This window comes from Durio zibethinus, chromosome 19, assembly GCF_047325235.1.
Source record: "Durio zibethinus cultivar Kanyao isolate XHJ-2024 chromosome 19, ASM4732523v1, whole genome shotgun sequence".
NCBI lineage: Eukaryota > Viridiplantae > Streptophyta > Magnoliopsida > Malvales > Malvaceae > Durio > Durio zibethinus.
Genome location: NC_143180.1, coordinates 17688908 through 17711743, shown reverse-complemented (window position 1 = coordinate 17711743; position 22836 = coordinate 17688908). Strand labels below are relative to the sequence as shown.

Sequence of the window (22836 nt, the reverse complement as noted above, 5' to 3'; positions counted from 1 at the left end):
TTGGCAATACTTCTAATTTTTCAACCCTGGTTAAGTTGAAGAAAAGACGGGAAAGAAAAGCAAGATCAAGAGGAAGAATCGATTGATCAAGAAGAAGAATCGAGATGACAACCAAAAAAGCACTGCAAAGGAACAACTGTTTGTATTTTCTCTTGAATGTTACTTAATTTTGTGTATTGACCTGATCTGACCATTTTTTTTTTTTTTTGTTAACAGGAATATGGATCCTAAAGATTTTATCAGTTGTTTGCCTGATGAGATCCTTTTCCACATTATCACTTTCCTCCCTTTTGAATCTGCTATCCAAACAACTTTTCTTTCTACTCGATGGAAAGACCTTTGGAAAAAGGCTTTGGTGCTGAACAGAACCATCGAAGATGCTGTTGCAATTATATTGAGTTACCTTGATGAGCTCCATCGACCAACAAATCAATGGGGCTTCCAATTTAACTTTGGCCATGGTAGAGTTCTTTTTGCTGCCATTGCATCTAATAATACACTTCATCTTGATTTCTCCCTGGGGGAACAAGAATTTCCAATGCTTTTTGATTGGTTGTTGCCATTGAATCTTCCATCGCGTCACAAGTGGCCATTTCCCTATATGCGCGATGAAAAGATAAACCCCCCATTGTCTCCTGATCAGCAGTTCAAAATAAAAACCCTGTATCTAATATCAGTAAGTCGGTTTTCTAGTAGGGCACTTACTTCTCTGGTGTCGAATCTCCCATTTCTTGAGAGTTTGACCATTGCAAAATGTAATGGAGTACAATCTTTAGACATAGAAGATGCTGCTAGGCTTCAAAAATTAGTTGTCTTGGATTGCCAACAATTAGAATACTTCTGCTTTGGAGGTTCATGTTTAAATTCTTTCCGGTATCGAGGCAGGTTAGTGTCTTTTCGGTTTAAACTATCCTGCAAATGTTATTGTTCTGACTTACGGCTTCCGTTTCTGTCTGACTGTGCATTCCACAAGGGAGATGCAATGCTTGATTTCAGACAAGGTCCTCTAACACAATGGACATGGGAGGTTGAAAAGCCTCACGTTTATAGCCCTTTTTATCTTGGACTGATGATGGACACAAGCAGTTATTGTGGCTGTGCCAACAAGTTTAAATGCTTCAATTCAATTGTTAAAAGCATAAATGGTGTTCAATCTCTAACACTATGCAGATGGTTTTTTGAGGTATGTTTCAGTAATTTTCATTAATTTTCAGCGTTTTCTGTATTAATAACCTCTCATAAGTCAATCTTTGATCAGTTTTGTTTTCCTTTTTCTTTAGATATCAATCTGCAAGAACTTACCCTCTTCAAGTGGAGACATTGAGATTTGTTTCAAACAGCTGAAAGACCTTTGGTGGATTGATTGTTCAATGGAGAGAGAAAATATCAATGCCCTAATTTGCTTTCTGAATCTCTGCCCTAACTTGGAAAGACTCTATGTGACTGTAAGTCAGCATTTTTATGATAATAGGTAGACTACTGGCGTGACAAATTGCTAGTAGTGGAATGGTACAACGAATTTCACTTTTGTTTGATGAAAAACTTAATGACTTCGATGATCAATGCATCGATTAAAGCACAGATTTACTCTTCAAATATCATAGTAATACTTGTTTATCAAATTTGCAGATTGATCATAAATGCTATGACTTGCCATGCACTGAAAAATTCTCAGGTATAGTCAGTGGTCCTGACAAACTCAATGATCTCAAGGTTGTCAAATTGGAAGGATATTCGGATGAGAAAAAGGAGATTTTCTTGGCAAGGCGATTGGTGCCTCTATTCCGAGATAGTCCACTAATTATATCAAAATCAAATGGTACATGTTTGAGGCAGCTGGTTAAAGTACGCAAGTTGGAGAAGAAGGGGAAGTATCCTTACAAGTTTAAAGTGGTTGAAAATCCTCATGAAATTTGTCCTGATCATGTTCATATGAACCTTTAATTGATTCTTCATATGCTTAATTTCTCTGTCAAGAAGAAGAAAGCACAAAATTCAGTTGTTTTTTCTATTGGATTTTTGAGTTTGTCCAAGAGAATATTTTGATTTTTGGACACAGTTACCCTGGGTTATAACTTCATGTTAGCTTGTAAATTCATATTTCGAAGTTCTAACCTCCTATTATGACTGTGTTGATTGAAAAAAAAAAAAAAAGGTTCCATAACAAATGAGCACGACTTGATTGAAAAGCATGCATAATCAATGTCATGAAATCGTACCAAAAGAAACATGCCATGAAAGCTCATTAAGGAAAATCAATCAACCGAGGAACAAAGGAAGAAAGTAGCAGTTATATTATACATATGCAGGGTTGGAGCATGTTTTGAACTTAATCTCTCAAACTCAATAATGAAATAAGATACCAATAGGTTCAAGGGGTAAAAAGAGTATTGATTTAAGTGATAAAATGAGTTTTTTTTTTTTTTTTTTTTTTATTTGGATTCGAATTTGTTAAGAGGTTGTAAAAATATAATTTTTTTTGAATTTACTAGGCTCTATGTAAATAAATCCACTTCGATCAATTAAAAAAATATTTTAACAAGCAAAATCCAAAATTTTCTTCCCCTAAAATAAAAAAATAATGAAATAAGGTAAGATTCACGGAATGGTATAAGCAAAGCAAATTAAGAAAGCCTTTCCCTGCCCAAAACAATGTCTTTATTTATTTTATTTTACTCTAAAAGGAGTATAATATAATAATATATGTATGCATGTATATCAGACACAGAATAATGAGTCAATTTTAGTTAAGGAGGAAAGAAAGAAAGAAAGAGGAAGGTTATATTAGATGATGATTGGTTAGTAAAATTTTAAATTAAAAAAATATTAAGAAAAAAATTATATTAAAAAAGTACATTATGATTTTTAAGTTTTGTTTATTTTTAAAATATAAAATTTTTGTATTTAATTCGTAAAAATGTAATATTACTTAATAAAATTTTTTATTATATTATTTTTAATAATATTTGAATAATATATAATATTTATAATATTAACATATGAATAACATATTTTTGTTCAAATTAAATAATTTAAAAAAACAATTTTTTATATTTTAAATAAATATAATCTTATAATTTTAAAAATTGTTCTAACATTATAAATAATATATTTTTTTTTATTTTAATAATGTCATTTTTGTTAAATTTAAAAAAATTAATTGTATTTTTTCATCAAAAACTATATTTTTATAAAAAAAAAACTTCTTTTGAACAAAAACTATATTTTTATTTTAAAAACATCATTTTTACTAAATTCTGAAAATGTATATTTTTTCATCTTTTCAACAATATTGTGTTTTTAGTTTAAAAATTCATTTTTTTCAACAAAAAATATATTTTCTATCTTATAAATGTGGTATTTATTGAATTTTAAATTTTTTTTTCATATTTTCAACAAAAATTTCCTATAAAACATTATCTTTTTAACAAAAATTAAATTTTATCTTAATATTGTTGTCTTTGTTAAATTCTAAAAAATAATTTTTTTATATTTTTAATAAAAATCAAGTTTTATATTAAAAACATTATTTTTATTAAATTATAAAAAATAATTTTTTATCTTCTTAACAAATATCATATTTTTAAATTATAACTTTTTTTTATGAGAATTTTAATAATATTATGTGAAAAACATTATTTTTATTTAAAATATATTAAAAAATTATTTTTACAATATTTTATAAAAATTACAACGTTTTTAAAGTAAATAATATCATTTATATAATCTAAAAATATAATTAAAGACAAATTAATAAATTTTTCACTTTTCCTTCAAAATTCTCAAAAAGTTTTAGAGAACAAATAAATTTGTATTCTCTTAATTTTTCACTTGTTGATGCTGTTAAAAATCTTAAAAAAATACATCGCCTGTAACCAGATCAAAAATTAAATTACAAAATATATTATTCTGCAAAAGAAAATTATTTCATCGAACCACGCCCCTTAAAGAAATTCTCAATTTTGTTGCAAGATTCTTTTATTTTTCTTTTGCAGCGGTGAAACTAGATTTAGCATTTGGTTGAACTTTAATCAAACTAACCGTCATATGTGATAGTGATGATGACCAATATCTCTCTTTATTCATTATTTGTTAAAAATAATAAATATTATTTAATCAAACCAGGATAGGTAATGTTTTAGGGTTTTTTTTTTTTTTACCAGAGACGGAAAACACACTTGTTTAAAGTGTGATAATTTTAAAAAGCTACCAAACCAAAAATAGCAAAGGGTAAACATAACTTCCTTTCACTTAAAAACAGTTCAAAATTGTTGCAATGAACTGCAAATCACATTGGCCAACAAAAAAAACCCTGCAAATCACAATGGTTCTACTCCAGTAGCAAGCTATACCGCCAGAATACTACGGGTTCCACCGATTTTCATATATGATTTACAAAGAAAATAAGCACTCTACTCTCAAACAGATTAAGTGTTACTACCATGGAAATTGGATAATTTATTCGCTTTCTTTTCTTCATCCGCTTTAGTAGCCATATCCTGAAATAATCATCGACCCAACATGTTAGTAGATGTAACATATGTACACACAAAAAACAAGAAAGTGTTGCATTTCTAGTCAACATGTTAAATTCTCAAGTGCAGACCTGAATTATCCATGGGGTTGCCAACAGGCACAGGCTCGGGTTCCTTTATCTCGACAACCACACAATCGGACATCAAGAAAGTCTTAGCCACTGAAGCTGCATGCTCCAAGCAACACCTCACCACCTAAATTACGAAAATTTTAAACATTTCTCAGTTTTCTTCTATAACTTCACCTGCTGCTTACAAGTGATAACTATAATTGAAGTTGGGAACATAATTCTTAAAGAAACTTGCTTTAATATACAAGCAATAGGGCAAAGCCAGAAATTTTATATTGCAGGCTCAAGACAAAACAACTGTTTTGAATATCATAAAGAAACAATTAACCAAAATTAGAATACAAAGAATCCATTTAGAAAACCCTCAAAGATGAATAGAGAAAAACAGAAGAGAAAAACTCATTTGAACAAACCGTTTTTACAAGTAAAATATGCTAACTGAAGTTTGTTCAAAGTACTTTCCTCTATCGAACAAGAAACTGTATTTAATAATAATTGGTAAAAACTAATTAAACCAATGTATTTATCTAATTAATCAAAAGGCAAATTCTTAGTTTAAGAAGCTAGAAATTGAAAATAAACAAGAGGTGGCATTTTATGATCACTTTCAACCATATCAGGTTTGAATTGTTTTTGTTAGAATCATCTTGAGCTAGGGTAACTTTTGGTATTAATCATTTTCGAGCTAGGGTCACTTCAAATATCAAACTACTTTTGTTAAGAGTCTGTGACTAGTTTATATTAATTAAATTTGAGTTGGCTTGAAAAGCTTTCAGTTAATGTCAAGTTTCACTATAATTGTAACACCAAAAAAAAAGAAAAAGAAAAAGCTGCACAATTTTTTTTATTAAGGAGGATCATACCGTAAGTTCATCTAGTGGACAAAACTTAATTCCACCTTAAAGTTGGAAACTTCATTTTACAACAAAAGTTTCACAAGTTAGGGGCGGCCACGGCCCCTGCCAATCCCCTCAAAATTTTCAGCTGCCTACCACATGCAGCTTTGGGAGAGGAAACTCCCTTTATTTCAAATTGAATGTCCATCTTATTATTTTAGGATCTTTCAAAACAATGTCAACATTTTTAGAATAAAAAACATCTTTCCAAAATTTCAATTTACCTGAAGTACTAACCTCAGGTGAGTCCCAAGCGCTTTTAATACACTTGGTAAAAGTTGTAAATCGGGAGAAAATATAGCCTCTTTGAAACTTTATGCTATTTGGAAAGTGAACATTCAATTTAAAATGGAGGGAGTAAAATACAACAAAATAAATGTAGAGCTCAACAAAGGAACTAACCTTGGTTGGATCAATAATTCCTGCAGCCATAAGATCCTCGTATTTTCCAGTGGCAGCATTGAATCCATACTTAGGGTTATCATTGGCGAGCACCTGCAAATAATTAAAATAAAGGAAAAAGCAATTTTGTTAGCAAACTGTATAAACAGGAAGTGTAAAGCTCATGGTAACTTAAAACAATTATAAATCATACCTTCTCGCTCACCACACTTCCATTAACACCAGCATTCTTAGCAATCAATTTTAGAGGGTAACTTAAAGCTCTTTTAACAATATCTGCTCCAACCTATAGTAAATCAAGATAATTTAGTAAGGGAACTTTGTTAACAACCAAGTATGCGACTCCAATAACATTCAGAAATCTCCCATAAATAGTTTAAGTTTCCTTTAAGTTGTTACGACAAGTCTTACCTTTTCTTCATCATTATGAAGGGAATCCTTAATAACATCCACCTTAGAAGCAAGTCTCAGCAAAGTACATCCACCACCAACAACAATACCTTCCTCAACTGCAGCCTAAAATCAATGAAATATGTAGAGTATCATATGGTATTGAAGGACAACAACTGCAACATAAGACCATCATGACAACCTATGAGATGCACTACCTTAGTTGCATTAAGAGCATCTTCTACTCTCAATTTCTTTTCTTTAAGCTCTGTTTCAGTTTGAGCTCCAACCTTCAAAATTTCAAAAGAACATTACATCAATTAAATATAAATCATACATAATTTCCCATATCAAATTTCATTTTAAAAAGCATAAAAAGTTTCTTGAGCTAATTAGAAAATACCTGTATCACTGCGACGCCACCAGATAATTTGGCAATCCTTTCCTTAAGTTTTGCCTTCTCATACTCTTGTTCTGCAGCCTGCATTAAAGTAATAATGTTTTAGGCATTGCAAGAACAAGAAGTCCACAACAAAGACTTGTATAAAAACAATAAGTGCATGCATGTTTGTGTGTATGTGTGTGTGTTTATATTAGCATGAACTTAAAGACAACCTCAATGAGATTTCTAATCTGCACAACTCGTTTGTTAACTACTTCCTGCGTGCTTCCATCACCAATAATGGTGGTTGAATCCTTGGTAAGCACCACCTTAGAAGCATGGCCCAAGACCTCTTTGCCAGCTTTGTCCAAGGAAAGCCCAATCTCATCTCTGATTACAGTACCTGTATGCAAATGGTAGAGATCTCTCAATGTTAGTGTATGCGTGCAAGCATGTGTGCATGACTGCACCCTTGTAAGAGAGAAAGAATTGGGAACAATGTACATAGAATAGGAAAAACAAAGATGATAAAACAAAATATAATTTAAAAAGAGTAGCAAACAAAAATTATACCAAAAATTATACTTATACATACCTCCCGTAAGAATAGCAATGTCTTCTAGGTACTCACTCTTGCGCTCTCCAAAGCCAGGAGCTTTGAGAGCAGCAATCTTCAGAGCCCCTCTAAGCTTGTTCACAACCAGAGTTGCTAAGGCTTCCTGTTCAATGTCTTCTGCCATTATCAAAATTGGATATCCACTTCTGATAGCATCTTCTAGAATGTTGACAAGATCTCTAGCATTTGTTATTTTCTTATCAACAAGTAGCAACTGCAACCAGAATGCAACAGTGAAATTGTCAATGTTCAATGTTGCAAGGTTTAAGCTTATCAGAATGAAAATTTTGGCCTCATGATTATAACATGTACCTTGCAGTTCTCATATTCTATTGCCATTTTCTCACTATCAGTGACAAAATAAGGAGAAATATAACCACGTTCAAATTGCATCCCTTCAACAACATAGAGGCTATTCTCAGCACTTTTTCCCTCCTCAAGGGTAACCACACCCTTTCGACCAACTTTACTCATGGCCTCAGCAATCATATTTCCTACTTCATAGTTGTTCCCAGCACTAACAGCTGCCACATCTGCAAGTTCACTGTCTTCGACCTGCAATCCCAGGGCACACTCCTTACATCCCCTTTAAAAGGTAAAGTACACAAAAAAAGTAAAAGTGGGTGAGCATTAAAATTACCTCTTTTGACATATTCTTAAGCTCAGATACTAAAGCCTTTGTGGTTTTCTCAATGCCCCTAGTGATTAAGACAGGGTTTGCACCAGCTGCCACCACCTGAATAACAATTGTACTTAGAAATTACTACAAATAGAATGACAGTGGCTAAAAATATACTGCTCTTCATACACCCAAACATAATGATACGAACATGAATGCACAAACCTTGACACCTTCAGCAATCAGACCTTGCGCAAGAACAACCGATGTTGTTGTTCCATCACCAGCCAAGTCATTCGTCTTAGCAGCTGCCTGTCTTACTAACTTAGCCCCAATGTTCTCAACAGGGTCCTCCAACTCAACCTTCAAATTGATACAGGTGCAACATTCAATCAATAATTGATAAGCCTTAAGGAAAAAAGAGCTTCTATTTGATATTCTAAACTAAAAGGAATAGAATTACAAACAAGGACAACGAGAACTAAAAATATAGATTATTAAAGGTCTCCTAAAACACATACATCTCACAATCAATCCTAATTTGAACTCCAATAGCTGGTTAGAGCAAGGGCATACCTCCTTAGCCACTGTCACACCATCATTAACAATTTTCGGGGATCCATATTTGCTTTCTAAAACAACATTCCTGCCTTTTGGTCCAAGAGTGACCCCAACCAAATCAGCAAGCTTGTTTACACCAGTCTACAACAAAAGAACATAAGATTGAGCAAACAATAAACGTACAACAGCTCTGAATCATTAGTATTTGAAACAAACAAAGACTCACTTGCAATTTCTTCATAGCTGACCCATCCTTGTTGAAATGCAGCTCTTTTGCTGCATAAATCTTGGGCAGACGAGATCTCCTAAGAACAACGTTTCGTCTACTAACAAAAGAGGTTGAAGAAATGGAAGCAAATGACAAAAATCTATTTGAAGAAGAAGCAAGTTTCTTATCCATGACATGAGCATTAGGAGCAATGAATGAACCAACTGAAGACATGGCTGTGAATGTTGATGCCATTTACTCCTTTATGAAGCTGAAAATATTCAACATCATGGTCTTAGAATCAAAGCTATTCCAAATGTAAATTAATGAATATAATCACAAATATAAACGACTCGCATTTTCAAGAGATATAAGCAACAAAATTATTTCTTTCAATTTTCTTCTTATACAACTCGAAAAAAATAAGTAAATATATGAACAAATAAGGCTGAAATCTCAGCACTAAAAAAACATATTTTTTTTAAAGCATTTCAGTTCCAACAACATGTAAATTTAAATAAAAATTGAAAGGAAAATGGAGGAGGAGTAATATACCTTAAAGTTTGTTCCAAAATGAAAGGAAAATTCTGGAAAAAGAAATAAAGATTAGTACCTAAACACGAAGCAAAATTAACAAAGAGAAAGAACGAGGGAGAGAGAGAAGGTGCAGAGGGGAATAGAGAGATGAAAAGGCCGGAAGAAGGAAGAAACGGGGAAGGGAATAGTAAGAGAGGATTGGAATAGGCGGCTGCTGGGAAAGAAGTAGATTAGTCTGTTTGCGGCTGTTTGTGAGCAAAAAGAAGAGGAGCGAAAGATAAGAAAATATACTCTCAGACTCGCTACTTACCCTTCGTCGGCTGAGGTTTATGCTGTGCATTTCTCAACTTCAACACGTTTATATTTGTATTTTGCAGGATTGGTCCGATTGGATGGATGACGTTGCTGTCCCCAATTTCCTCTGTTGTTTACGATCCTGAAGCTTCTAAGTAATCTGGACCGTTGGATCCTTTGTTTTGTATTTATGTGTACTTTTGTTCTTCTTTTGGAACTCTCTAGAACATTTTGAAAATAAATGTATTTAAAAAAAAAAAAACGATTTGAAAAATAAGGATAATAATTAAGCAGTTAATTTTTAATATTTTGATCTGAAACTCTTCTTAAATAATTTTTTTTCTTTGGAGCAAACTAAAATACTTTATGGACCATTACTCTTTTGAATTTTTTTTCCTCAAAACTTTAGCATATCATATGAGATGGCCAACAATCGAAACCAAACCCATCAACGCTTCCATTGCTCAATCCTCCTTTTCTTTTCGACTTTTTAGATGTTAGGGCTTCTCGCCAGATGTTGTTAGTGGTAAAATAAATCAAAATAAAAAAAAAATTATAAAAATGAAGAATCTCAAACGCACAATCACTCATAATTTAAAAATAAATTAAATCTAAAATGATTCAAATTTAAAAATTTATTAAAATAATTAAATTTCACATAATATAAAAAATATTTAAAACTCACTCAAAATCAAAATAATTAAATCTCAAGGGAGAATCCTTTCAAGCTACATTAATAAAAGATTGGCTTAGACAGCTCTATTTATTCCATTTGGTAAGAAAGAAACATTAAGAAGTACGCATAGAAGATGAAGTATCCATAGTGGATGTTTCAAGAAGTCGCTATTGAAATTGGAGCTCTTAACAAAAAGCTCTTAAAGTAAAATTAAATTAGCAACCAAACCTCTATCATTATACTATAATTTATTAAGCTTTTAAAATTTTTTATTTTCATCTAATTGAACTCTTAATAAGATGAAAATTAAATAATAATAATCACAATCACATAACTCGAGTGACTAAATTTTGTCTAATTAATTAATTATAATAAAATTATAAGAGTTTAAATGATAATTTAATTTTCATTTAAAGACCTTTTTATAGTCAAGCCTAAATTTTTTTAGAGTTGAGGAAAAAGAAAAGGAAATAAAGAGAAACAAGATACCTTTCTCTTGTTTAGTTTTTATTTTAAATAAAAATAAATGAAAGAAAAGGAAGCTGAACACTCGTCCTAGGATCATTTCACCTATAATTCTTTTATTACAATACTATAATTATCACAATAAAAAAAATTATGTAATGATATATAACTTAAAAGTGTAGGTTTTATACAAAATTTTGATGATTCTCATGTAATTTTAAATTATGATTGGTTAATTGTATTACAATTATTATCGGTGGTATGCTCCAGCATCTATTTCTTTTGAAAGCTCTATTTTTTAATCATTCCAAATTAAAGAAAAAACTAAGGGAAGAAAATGGGTAAAATTTTTTTAAAATATAAAACAACATTTATACCTTTGTTATTGTTTCAATTTTCAAAAATGCATTATAAACTTGGTAAGTTGTATTCATATTTACTTTTTAATCAAATCTAGGTAACTTACCATTATCCATAAAGATAAAATAATCATATATTTAATTTTTTTAATTTATATTGGGTCTTAGATATTTTGATATTTTATTATTTTTTCATAAATTTAGGAAAAAATATGTACATAAAAAATACATACAACTAGAGAAATTATGCCTATAAAACTTGTTAAACTTGTAAGAAAATATTAATACAAGTTTATAATTAATTTTATTTACTAAGACATATGTAGATTCTTGAATTTTGTCATTGGAATTAATTTTGAAAAAAATATAATTGTATAGAAATAATTCCAAACCTAGATTATTTTATGGATTAATAAAAATTCATCTAATCTTTTATTGAATTTTTTCTTTCTTTTTACTTAAAACAATTAATTTCTAGATTACTCACATGGTAAATGAAACATTTCAGGGAAAAATTGAAACAAATATTATAATGAATAATTTTCTTTCCTTTCCATTATTTAACCAAACAATAATTGTTAGGATTCTTTTCTTTATCTTTATTAATTTTAGCTAGCAAAACATGGGATACATGTATAATTTTCTTTCCACTAAATCATTTTTTTCTTATTTCCTTTCTTTTCTTTTTCTTTCTTCCACTAATGTCTATCCAAACATAACATTAGAGCTATGTTGTTTAAATCATTTGATATTGTTATCCATTATTTAGTGGACACTTGTTATTTATGAGATAATTACATTGACTTAAATCACAAAATTTCTAAAATATCCATTCATGGGATGATGAAACTTATTTAAATCATAAGACTTTTAAAGAGTATAAAAACATTTTCATTAGGAAAATAAGATCAAAAGGAAAAAAAATAAAGAACAAAAAAAATATAAAGAAAGGAATTAGTTGGAGAAAGAAAAGAAAGAGAAAATGTAATTTAAAAGTTTCTTTGGTGCTAGATGAAAGCTAATTAAGGTTGTAATATTTTTAATGATTGGTATAATGGTTTAGGTGATGAATATTTTGGTAGTGGTTTTTATGGTGGAGCACAATGGTTACTTTATGGGCATTGAAAATATTTTCAAAATAGTGAAAGATGTATAGTTAAGTATGATAATTAAGGAAATGAGAAACCCAAGATTAATAAAGCTTGTGTTTGAATTATTTTCAAAATAAGTGAAAGATTAAGCAAAAAAAATAATTTAATCAAGCTATGAAATAGCTATATTTAATAGAATCGACTGATATAGGCTGGCCATAAAAGGTAGTCGACTGCCAATGGCAAAGCAGTTGACTATCATGCATATTAAATATGTATGAAAGTCTCGATACATTTTAGTTCAAATATTATAAAGAGGCAGTCGATTTCTAAACTAACGAATTAAATACCATGGCTAGAACACAAGCCGATCAATTGCTTAATGTAGAGGCAGTTGACTATTTAGGATGAAAGGTCTTTTATTTAAGAGAAGACACAAAAACAACCAACTACTATTAGCTAGAATCAATCGCCAAAAGGTCTAAAACATTCTGCAAGTGGATAAAAGTCAACTACCTTGGAAAAAGTCAACTACTCTCAAGTTAAAAGCATTTTGGAATTCAACAAAGTCAACTATCTTATAAAGGAGTCAATTGCCTTATTATACTTAGTATTTTGGAATTGGGTTTTACGAAGGAACAGTTGACTAACCTTAAGGTGGAGCTGATTGATGTAGAATAAAAGTTATTGCTTTTAGAAATGAAATACTTTGTTTCATTTCAATTGGACCATGATCTTTCACCAAATAATTATTCACTTGAATAATTGTCTGTAATTATATTGAGGGGTGTATTCTTAATTAAGGAACATGTTTGTTGGATGAACTAACACAATTAAATAGACATGACATTTGTATTAAATCTCTATAAATAGATAAGTGTAGAATGCATTTGCATATGTTTTTCATATTTTTTGAATTCTTCTTCTTTTCATTTTCAAATTAGAAACAATTCACTTATACTTAGTTATTGTAGAAAACTTGGCCTAAGGCTAATATTTTTAGTCCATTCCAAGGATGTTGAGTGGTTAGAATATCATAGTGAAAAGTGAATTCTAACAAAGTTTTCATTGTATCTCTTAACTATTTGACAACTCTTATTGCATCCTAATTATTGGTGGGGTAAATAAATTTAAAAGAAAGTGAATCTTAAAACATGCCATAAAGAATTCAGCTCTTAAAGTTTAGTTCTTTATTCTTGAAGTCCACCAAGTTAGAGATATATCCAAAAACGGGCATCTCCAACAATTACAATAACAATCTTTAGATTTATTTTCTTACCAATTGATTCAAGATGAGAAGTTAAATTCTCTTAGAAATATGGCTAACAATTTCTAAATTTTGGAAACATTTGATGGTGGCACTTTATAAGATAGCTGCAAAATATGCACATCTTACTAACAACTCTCAACATAGCCTATGTCTTCACCACTCCCAAACTAAAACAAATAGAAAATGAGACAAATGTTGAAACCCATGAACAATAAGAATGGGATAAAGATGACTGCACATATGTGTGATGTATTCTAAATGGTATGTTTGATTGACTTTTTGATACATATATCAATTGTACATCAACCAAAAAATTATGTGATAAACTTGATGCTATATACATGAAAGAGAATGCAACTAGCAAAAAGTTCCTAGTGACTAAGTGGAATTTGTTCAAATTGATTGATACAAAATTGGTTATGGAATAATTGATTAATGTTTCATTGTATTATCCATTATTGACAAGCTTCCAACCATAAAAAAAGACTTTAAGAGAACCTTAAAGCACAAAAAAAAGATATATCTCTTGAATAGCTTGCATTACATCTTCGAATTGAAAAAAAATACCATAAGGAAAATGAAAAAGAAAAGAAGGCACATGTCTCCAAGATTCATTTAGTAGAAGAAGGAAAGCCCACTCAAAACACAAAAAAAAAAAAAAATAATACTTAAAAGTCCAAAAAGAAAGATACCTACTTCCATTGTGGAAAGAAATGACATTTTAAGAAGGATTGTCGCTCATTCAAAAGGAAAAAAAGAACATCTAATGTAACCAAAGAAAACTTTGTATTTGTAATTGAAGTGAACATGATTACAGACAAAAAAACATAATGGATTTATTTTAAAATCACTACATATGTAAACCTAGCAATTCATATATTTGTGTCATGTAAAATACCGACAATTCATCTGTTTGTGTCATATTTTTTACAAAAATTACATGTTATAATTTGTGTTAATATGAAAACACAAAATACGTTTTTTTGGTTTTATTAAACCAATATATTATTTTTGTTAAAATTTTAAATCATATCACTTTCGTGTCTTTCTTCCGTATCATTTCGTGTCATGCTACTGAATCATATTTTAAATTATCAAGTCTGTAACACATGCGTGCACAACTAAGGCTTTATTGAAGTCTTTCCAAAATGAGAAGAAAAGCAAGGTGCCATTCATGAAAAACTCTTCAATAACCAAAATCAAAGGCAAAGGGACTATAGATTTAACATTAACTTTTGGAAAGATTTTAACCCTTGAAAATGTTTTATGTGTATTGAAAGTTAGGAAGAATCTTGTGTCCACTAGCTTGCTAAATAAATTAGGTTTCAAATTAGTGTTTGCAGGCGATAAATTTGTACTGACTAAGGGTGGCATATTTGTAGGAAATGATTATACAAAGATGGCATGATCAAGTTTAATATATCTCTAATTATCAATAATAATAAGAAGAATAATGATTCTAGTTATATAGTTGAAAATTTTGATTTATGGTATTTTAGATTAGGACATGTACATTATAAAATAATGTTAGAAATGTCTTAATCTAATTTAATTCCAAATGTACAAATGTATAATTAAAAATGTCATACTTGCATGCTTACTAAAATAACTAGAAATTCATTTCCTAAAATGGAAATGAGTGCTAAATTACTAGAATTAATTCATAGTGATGTATGTAATTGGCATGGTACCTCATCTATAAAAGGAAAAAAATATTTCGTCATTTTCATTGATGATTTCTTAAGATCTTTTCATGTCTACTTAATGCATTATAAAGATCAAGCTTTAGAAAAGTTCAAAATTTATAAAAATGAAGTAGAATTGCATTATGATGCTAAAATTAAAGTTCTAAGAATTGATAGAGGAGGTGAATACTATAACCCAAACTATTGTGAGTCCATTGGTGTAATTCATGAAGTAACCTCACCATATAGTCTATAATCTAATGGTGTGGCTAAACGACAAAATAGGGTATTAACCGAAATAGTTAATGCTATGTTATCCAACTACAGTTTAGGATAAAGTTTATAGGGTGAGGCATTGTTTAAAACATGTCATATTCAAAATAGAGTTCCAAATAAAATGAATAGGACTACCTTGTATGAATTATAAAAGAAAAGGAAACCTAGCTTAAGCTATTTTAAAGTATAGGGTTATAAAGCATTTGTAAAAGTTCCCAAACCTAAAAGAAAAAAAAATAGGAGAAAGGGGAATTGTAAACATATTTATAGGTTATGCAAAAAATAACAAAGCGTATAGGTTAATTGTAGTAGAACCTAATGGTTCAATGTCCATTAATTCGATAATTGAATCAAGACATACAATATTTAATGAATTTAGGTTTAAGATAAAATCTAAACCTAATGACATTGCTCAATGAAGTTTCAATGAATTAATAAACTTTTCCATATTAAAAGAAAAAGAAATTCTTATACCTAGAACAAGTAAAAGAGCAAAGAAAGCTAAAACCTATGGCTTAATTTTCTACATGTTTCTAGTTGAAGAAACAAAAGAAACACTTAATAGCTATATTAACTATTGTCTCAATGTAGAATCGGATCCTAGGACTTTAATAAGGCAATGAAGTTTCAAGATGTAGTTTTTTGTAAAGAAGATATAAATGATGAAATGGATTCAATTTTAGGTAACAATAATTGGATTTTAATGGACTTGACTCTAAGTTTCAAACCAATTGGTTGCAATGGATTTAAAAAAAAAAAAAAAATTTGAAAGTGGATGGTATTATAAATAAATTCTAAGCTAAGTTGGTTGCTAAAGGGATTACATAAAACATGGTATAGATTATGTTGATACCTATGCACTAGTAGCAAGAATAGCTACAAAAAGAATGCTTATAGCATTAGTGCAATTGATTGTTGCTTTTTATAATGCCTACAAGTGCATAGATAGCAATCAAGTAATAGAATAAGTGAGTAGAGTATCGTTCCCACAAGAATTATATAATTAAATTGTTAGTGAAATCAAGTACCAAAATCAACTACTACAACACTCATATCTAAACTAATGAGAAGATTGATTAATTTGAAAGCAATTAAAAATAATGAAAAAGAGTGTAAAGAAATATTGTTTAGGCCTAGATCTACTTATCTAACTTTCACTTGAAAAGTATTTTGATTGTGACTGAATAGATCTAAGTAAAAGAAAGATTCAAAAGCTTTGGAAAGTAAGATTGATTAAGGCCAAAAGTTGTAAAAGCATAAAAGAAAGCTATGAACAAGATTGTATTAACTGAATAGCTTGAATGGAAAAAAATGAACGATTATCGAAACTTGAAAGACCTATAAATAATAATGTAAAACCAAAACTTGTAAAGAAAAAAAATGCTTAAAGAAAGAATCTTGAAATTAAAGAATACTTTAATTTAAGAAAAGAAAAGAAAAGAACTTAGTTATAGCTAATCTGTCACCTTAGCCAAATTATAAAAAAAACTAAAAAATCGAAAATACTAAAGAAAAAAGAAGAAAAAAATGGTATGGGCTGATATGTAGAAAGAAAAGATGTTTTGAATACAAAAGAGCTTCCCTATTTATAATGGTGGGTTCGATTATAGCGGGGATTAGGTTTGCAAAGTCCAATTCCTATCTAAACTCGAATAGACTAAGTTTATCTTAATTTTGAAGAGTTTGGCCAAACAAGGGGTCTTACACTTTGGAGAGCCTTAGCCGATTGAGAATTTCTTGGAATGATCTTAGACATCCATGTGTTTTTGCATATTCGATCTTGCATTCATCAAGACAGGTTCGACCAAGTATGGTTTATCAAGACCAGGTAGTTGCATTGAATTCAAACTCTTGAGATAAATCTTGTAAGAATCTTTCCCCATAATAAGTCTTTTAAAGGGGATCAAAGAGCCCTTGTCTTGTAAAATCTCTCTTAGCTGAATACAATAAGAAATCATTCTTCAAATATAAGTCTTTAATTTTTAATTGCATGTAGGAGTTCTTTTGTAAATAGGATAATTGAATGGATGTAAGAGTTCTAGTGCCATCAAGATTCCTTTATGCAAGTAAATTTAGAAAACCAAACATCAATGAGATTTGACTAATAATCATTCTTGCATGGTTGAATAAGACAATCTTATCTTTTATGGAATTTTGCATGGACTTGCATAGAATTCACATCCTATATGCATAAAACCTAAAGACTAAAAAAACACACATTAAAGCACCAAATTCTATCAAATTTCAAAAATTTAAAATAACAAGGACTTGTAAAACACTATATATTTTAGTGCTATCAACAACAACAAAAATAAAATAAGCCTTATATCTCATTATTTTAGGGATGGCTGTATGAAAGGCTAAAAAAAGATCATGTTAGATTGTATTTTTTAATCTTCTTATGCCACTGATTTTTATCAAAAATAACAATTTCTTCTACTTTCTTAACCCTCATATAATTTTTTATTACTTGCATTCATGTCTTTCATAGTCTACCTCTAAAGCTTTGGTTTTCTTTAAATCTAGAAGCTCATTTCTCCCAATTGGTACATAGATAGACCTACGTTTCACGTGTCTAAACTATCTCAAACGACTCACTCTCATCTTTTCCTCAATTTAGATTACTTCTAATTTTTTTTCGAATCTTTTTATTTATGATTTTATCTATTATAGTCATACCACATATCCATCTAAGCACCCTCACCTCAACTATGCTTATTTTCTTCTCATGTTGTTTCTTAATAGCCCAATACTCAGTTTTATATAACAATGTAGGCCTTATAGTTGTTTTATATAATTTTACTTTCAATTTTAGAAGCATATTGTGATCACACAACACACTCAACGTACTTCTCTATTGGCCTCTATCTACAAGTTAGAAATTCACTAAATGGGTGTTTAAACAACATTCTTAAATTAGGAGTTAGATGAGGAGGTGTATATGAAACAATTGAAAAGGTTTGTTGTTATAGGACAAGAACACAAAGTGTGTAAACTTATAACTCATTATATGGACTTAAAGAAGTACCTGAAAAATAGCATACAAACTTTGATGAAATTGTTCTAGCTAATGGTTTAAAGATCATTGAGTCAAACAAGTGAGTGTGCGTGTGTATAGTAAGTTTGAAAATGACAAAGTTGTCTTATGCCTATGTTGATGACATGTTAATTTTTTGTATAGATTTAGAAAAGTTAAAATTACCAAAAAGTTCTTATCAAATAATTTTGCCATGAAAGATATAGATATGGCAGATGTGATTTTGGGAATAAGGATTATAAGAAAAAATGATAGATTAATCTTTACTAAATAACATTACGTAGAAAAGATCTTTAAAAGATTTTTAGACATACTTTTTCATCTAAAGCCTTTTAAATTTTGAAATTCAGTTGAGCCTAATTGGTTTGTAATTAGATTAGTGGGTCGTTTTAGTAGAATTGCTATTTGACTTTGACAATTGGGTTTGGCTTTGATTAGGTCTATTTTCTTTTCATTTTTTTAATCTTATTTTCAAAAAAAGAAGAAGAAAAAACTAGAAATTTCTTTATTTAGCTTTAGTTTCTTTTAGTTTATGTTCCCATTTTCTTTATCTCAAAATTTTATTTTATCTTTACATTTTATTTTATTTTTGCTATCATCTTTCAAAAATTAGGAAAGTGATAAAACTAGAAAAATCAAAATACGTTTCTATTGGGCAAATATCGGTGACAAAGAATAAAACTCAAAGCCAAATTAACACTTGTGATGATTTGGCTTGTAAATTTTCAAAAAAAATTTGGCGATAATCTTTCAAGATAATACAAAAGCATTTAAGCTAAATCTCTATTCCATTGGGAGTTCTATCCTAATTTAGACTAAGCTTCTATAAATACCCAACACCAAAATGCAATCAACAATGAGAATAATTATACAAAGAAAACAATTGAAAGTGAAAGAAGTAAGGAAAATAGTGAAGGACTTTTGGTAAGGGAAATTTTCAATTCCAGGTAGTATTTTTGTTATCTAGTTTGATTTTAAATTTAAAGGGTTGCTTGATTGATTTTGGGAAAACAAGTTTAATAGAAGGAATTAAGATATCAAAATGTTTAAGAATAGTTTATTTTTCAAATTTCTAGAAAATATTTGGAAAATGATGAGTTTTCTAATGAATGTTTGAAGTTTACAGCAAAAAGTTGAGTTTTTTTAGCAAAGTTTTTTAATTTTCAATGCCATTTTCTAGTTTCTGGTACATTAATTTAGGGAGAAGGAAGACAAAATGGTGTAGGAGAAAGAATAGAAAAAAATCTAAAAAAAAAAAGAAAGCTAGCATTTATATTAAAGCTAAGACGACATCGGTTGCAAGAGAAGTAACCTACGTCCCACATTGCAAAGATTTGCACATCGACTAGCAAATAGTTTGACCCGATCATGATATGTTTTATCTGTTAAGTTGTTAAGCTATAAAACTAAGCCGCTAAGTTGAATAGCCAACCTGTTTCTTGAGTTTTCAGCTAATTGAGTCGTTTTTTGAGGCTAAGCTAGAAAATTTTTTTTTGGTATTTTATTAATTTATTGTTTTAAATAAAAAATGTGTCAAAAAATAAAAAAATTTAAAAATTAAATTGGAAAGATAAACCTTACCAACATATTAAAAGGTTTTTTATTTATTTAAAAATGAATTTTCAAAAATAAAATGATTTTGAAAATAAAACCTTACCAATGTATTATAGGATTTTGAAATTTAAAAATCAATTTTTAAAAAATAAAATGATTTTGAAAATAAAACCTTACTAACATGTTGGAAGGTTTTGTAATTTAAAAAAATAATTTTTTTGAAAAATATGATCTTACCAACTTATTAAAGAGTTATGTGACTTTAAAAATCTAAAATAAATTTTTTTTCAACATATTTGGAAATCCTAATGGTTAAAAAATGTTTAGAAAATATTTTTTATAAATCCTACCAACATATTAGAGGATTTTTTTTTGTATAAAATCTTACCAACATATTAAAAGATTTTTTAGTTTTAAATGAATAATCAAAATAATAGTAGTTCATCATATGTTTTAATCTCATAAAAATTAATTTTGAATATCCCAATGATGGAATTACTACAACATTGCAAATAACAATTTCTATGTGAGAAATTCTTTTTAGATTTTACTAATATATTTTAAAATTTAGAAGAGAATTCCAATAGTAAAGGTTACAATCAAAATTTGATTTTCATGACATGAAGTTTTTTAAAATATTAATGAATATGATAACGAAAACTCTTCAAGCATAACAAATACTCTCTCTGAATACTTATGAGATGAAGAAATATTCTTAAATTGTTACCAACATATTGAAATAATTTAAAAATAATTTTTGATTTCAAGTTACTACATAAGATTTTTAAAAGTGTTTTTAGGCTTTAGGTAACATAAAATAAATTAGTACCATCTTTTGGATGGGTGTTATAGGTGTTATAACCTTCTTTGCACTTAACCATACTCCCGAACCTTGTCTTGTTTTATAGACTAAAATCTAATCTTTTAAGGAATCTTAGTCAAACTTGAGATTTCTCTTTAAAAAGGGATATATTCAGTTAGATGGTCAATCATACTTAAAAAAAAATTGGTGACAGCTCCTCTATTTGTGTCTAACAAGTAAGTTTATGGACTTATATGTTATGACAATTTGATGATTCCGTTGGGGACTGTGGAGAGTCAAGCAAGTAATTAATCTTGTGTTATACTATAGATGCTGAATAAGGTGAATAAAGGCAAAGATATAGAAAAATATACACCTAGCTTGCATGAACATGCATCATAGGATATTGTGGACTAATCCTATCTTTACAGAAAAAATAATGGAGCCAACTCAAATCTCCAACCTGGATGATCTAAAAGAGAAGGAAAAACTGAGGTTGAAGGCAATGAAAACCTTAAAAAACTCAAAGTTTGAATAGAAAATGAACTTCTTGGAAGAGAGGTTACAAGCTATTGAGGGAATAGATTTTTACAGCTCCATGGATGTGATACTTTGCTTAGTTACTAATATGGTTATCCTATTAAAGTTTAAAGTCACAAAGTTCAAGAAATACAATGGTGCAACATGCCTAATAACATATGTTACTATAAACTATCAAAAAATGGCTGCTTGTATTAGCGACGAGGAGTTACGGATCCATGTGTTCCAAGACAACTTAACTAGCTTGTTGCTAGGTGGTATGTCCAACTTAACAATCTCGCACCCCATGTAAAAAGCTTGCAAAAGCATTCATCAGCCAATATTAGCATATCATAGACTTGGCCTTAGATTGTCTTTCTTTGTAGAACATAGAGAAGAAAGCAATAAAATTTTTCAAAAAGTATGCCTAGAGGTGGAAAGACATGGCAAATCAAGTCTAACTATCTCTCACCAAGAAGGAAACTATCATGTTATTTGTCAACACTTTAAAAGTGCCTTATTATGAAAAGATAATAGGGAACACCATAAAAAACTTCACGAATATGTTGATATATGGTGAGATCATTGAAAATATTATTAAAAATGGCAAGCTAGATTGAAGAGAGATAACCAGTATAAAGAAAAATGGAACAACCAGTGTAAACCAAACAAATGATTCTAAGACATTAAACAACAAAAAAAATTCTTTTTTTTTAACTTTATCTTCATGACCCACATAGATCTATTTTCACAACTTGCGAAGGATCATTTGTTAGCCACTGTTCATGTTGACCCGATGAAAGCTCCTTAACTAAAGTGATATGATCCTAATACTTGATGTGACTATAATTACAAAATCACAAGTCACTCCACAGAAAATTGTGTTATATTAAGCATAAGTTACAATGTGTCATCAAGGTTGGTTTGATAAATTTTGCTGATAAAGAAGGGCCAAATGTTACTGAATATTCTTTTCCTAACCATATAGGGGCATAACTCTGAAAAGTTTTTTTAGTTGCTTATCACCTTAGGAATTCTTAAGAAGTAATAAACATTAAAAAAATTTTTTTATGTGTTTATTTTTATTTATCTTTCATTTCAATAAGATGGCAAGTGCAATTCATTACTTAGCCTTCTTTCCATCATTGCTTTCATATATCTTTTCATATTTCACCCATTTTCATATTTCAAGTAACGAATGTTGTGACAATACTTTAAGATTCAATCTTGAAAACTTCATTCATATTGATGAGATCAATGATCTAAACCCCTATTCAGTTAAGGTGATATCCTTATCCATTAAAAGGCTAAATGGAGTTGTTTTATGATAATGTGTTACTTTACATTGATTTATCCCTAAGTTTGTTTTTATTCAATAAATGTTCTTAAAAAAAAAAATCACATTTGATATGAGAAGTGATCATTTTTCTTTTACCTGTGCATAAAAAGTAAGACTATCCGTTTGCTATCTCTTAAGCGTATTATAATTTCTTTGAAAAGAAACCCACTAAGGATCATCTTCCATTTTGAGAGCAAAGTTTGGGAAAAAATTTTGTTCTAAAAAAAGGCGATTGTCACAAATGATTTTAGA

General features: G+C 29.4%; 2 protein-coding genes across 2 annotated transcripts; one reads left to right on the top strand and one right to left on the bottom strand.

The window, feature by feature from the left end:
• LOC111309919 (F-box protein At2g39490-like) lies at nt 1-2058 on the top strand. The gene is made up of 4 exons (XM_022908941.2): nt 1-138; nt 217-1183; nt 1281-1445; nt 1630-2058. The coding sequence occupies exons 2-4, from the start codon at nt 221-223 to the stop codon at nt 1942-1944; spliced, it is 1443 nt and encodes a 480-aa protein (XP_022764676.2). The 5' UTR covers nt 1-138; nt 217-220; the 3' UTR covers nt 1945-2058.
• Nucleotides 2059-4220: 2162 nt separating this feature from the next.
• On the bottom strand, nt 4221-9553 carry LOC111310449 (chaperonin 60 subunit beta 2, chloroplastic). The gene is made up of 16 exons (XM_022909922.2): nt 9528-9553; nt 9236-9267; nt 8699-8951; nt 8488-8613; nt 8137-8274; nt 7933-8028; nt 7605-7847; nt 7272-7506; nt 6910-7079; nt 6698-6775; nt 6513-6584; nt 6316-6420; nt 6098-6190; nt 5905-5997; nt 4607-4730; nt 4221-4499 (listed from the first exon to the last, which is right to left on the bottom strand). The coding sequence occupies exons 3-16, from the start codon at nt 8933-8935 to the stop codon at nt 4486-4488; spliced, it is 1824 nt and encodes a 607-aa protein (XP_022765657.1). The 5' UTR covers nt 8936-8951; nt 9236-9267; nt 9528-9553; the 3' UTR covers nt 4221-4485.
• Nucleotides 9554-22836: the final 13283 nt, after the last annotated feature.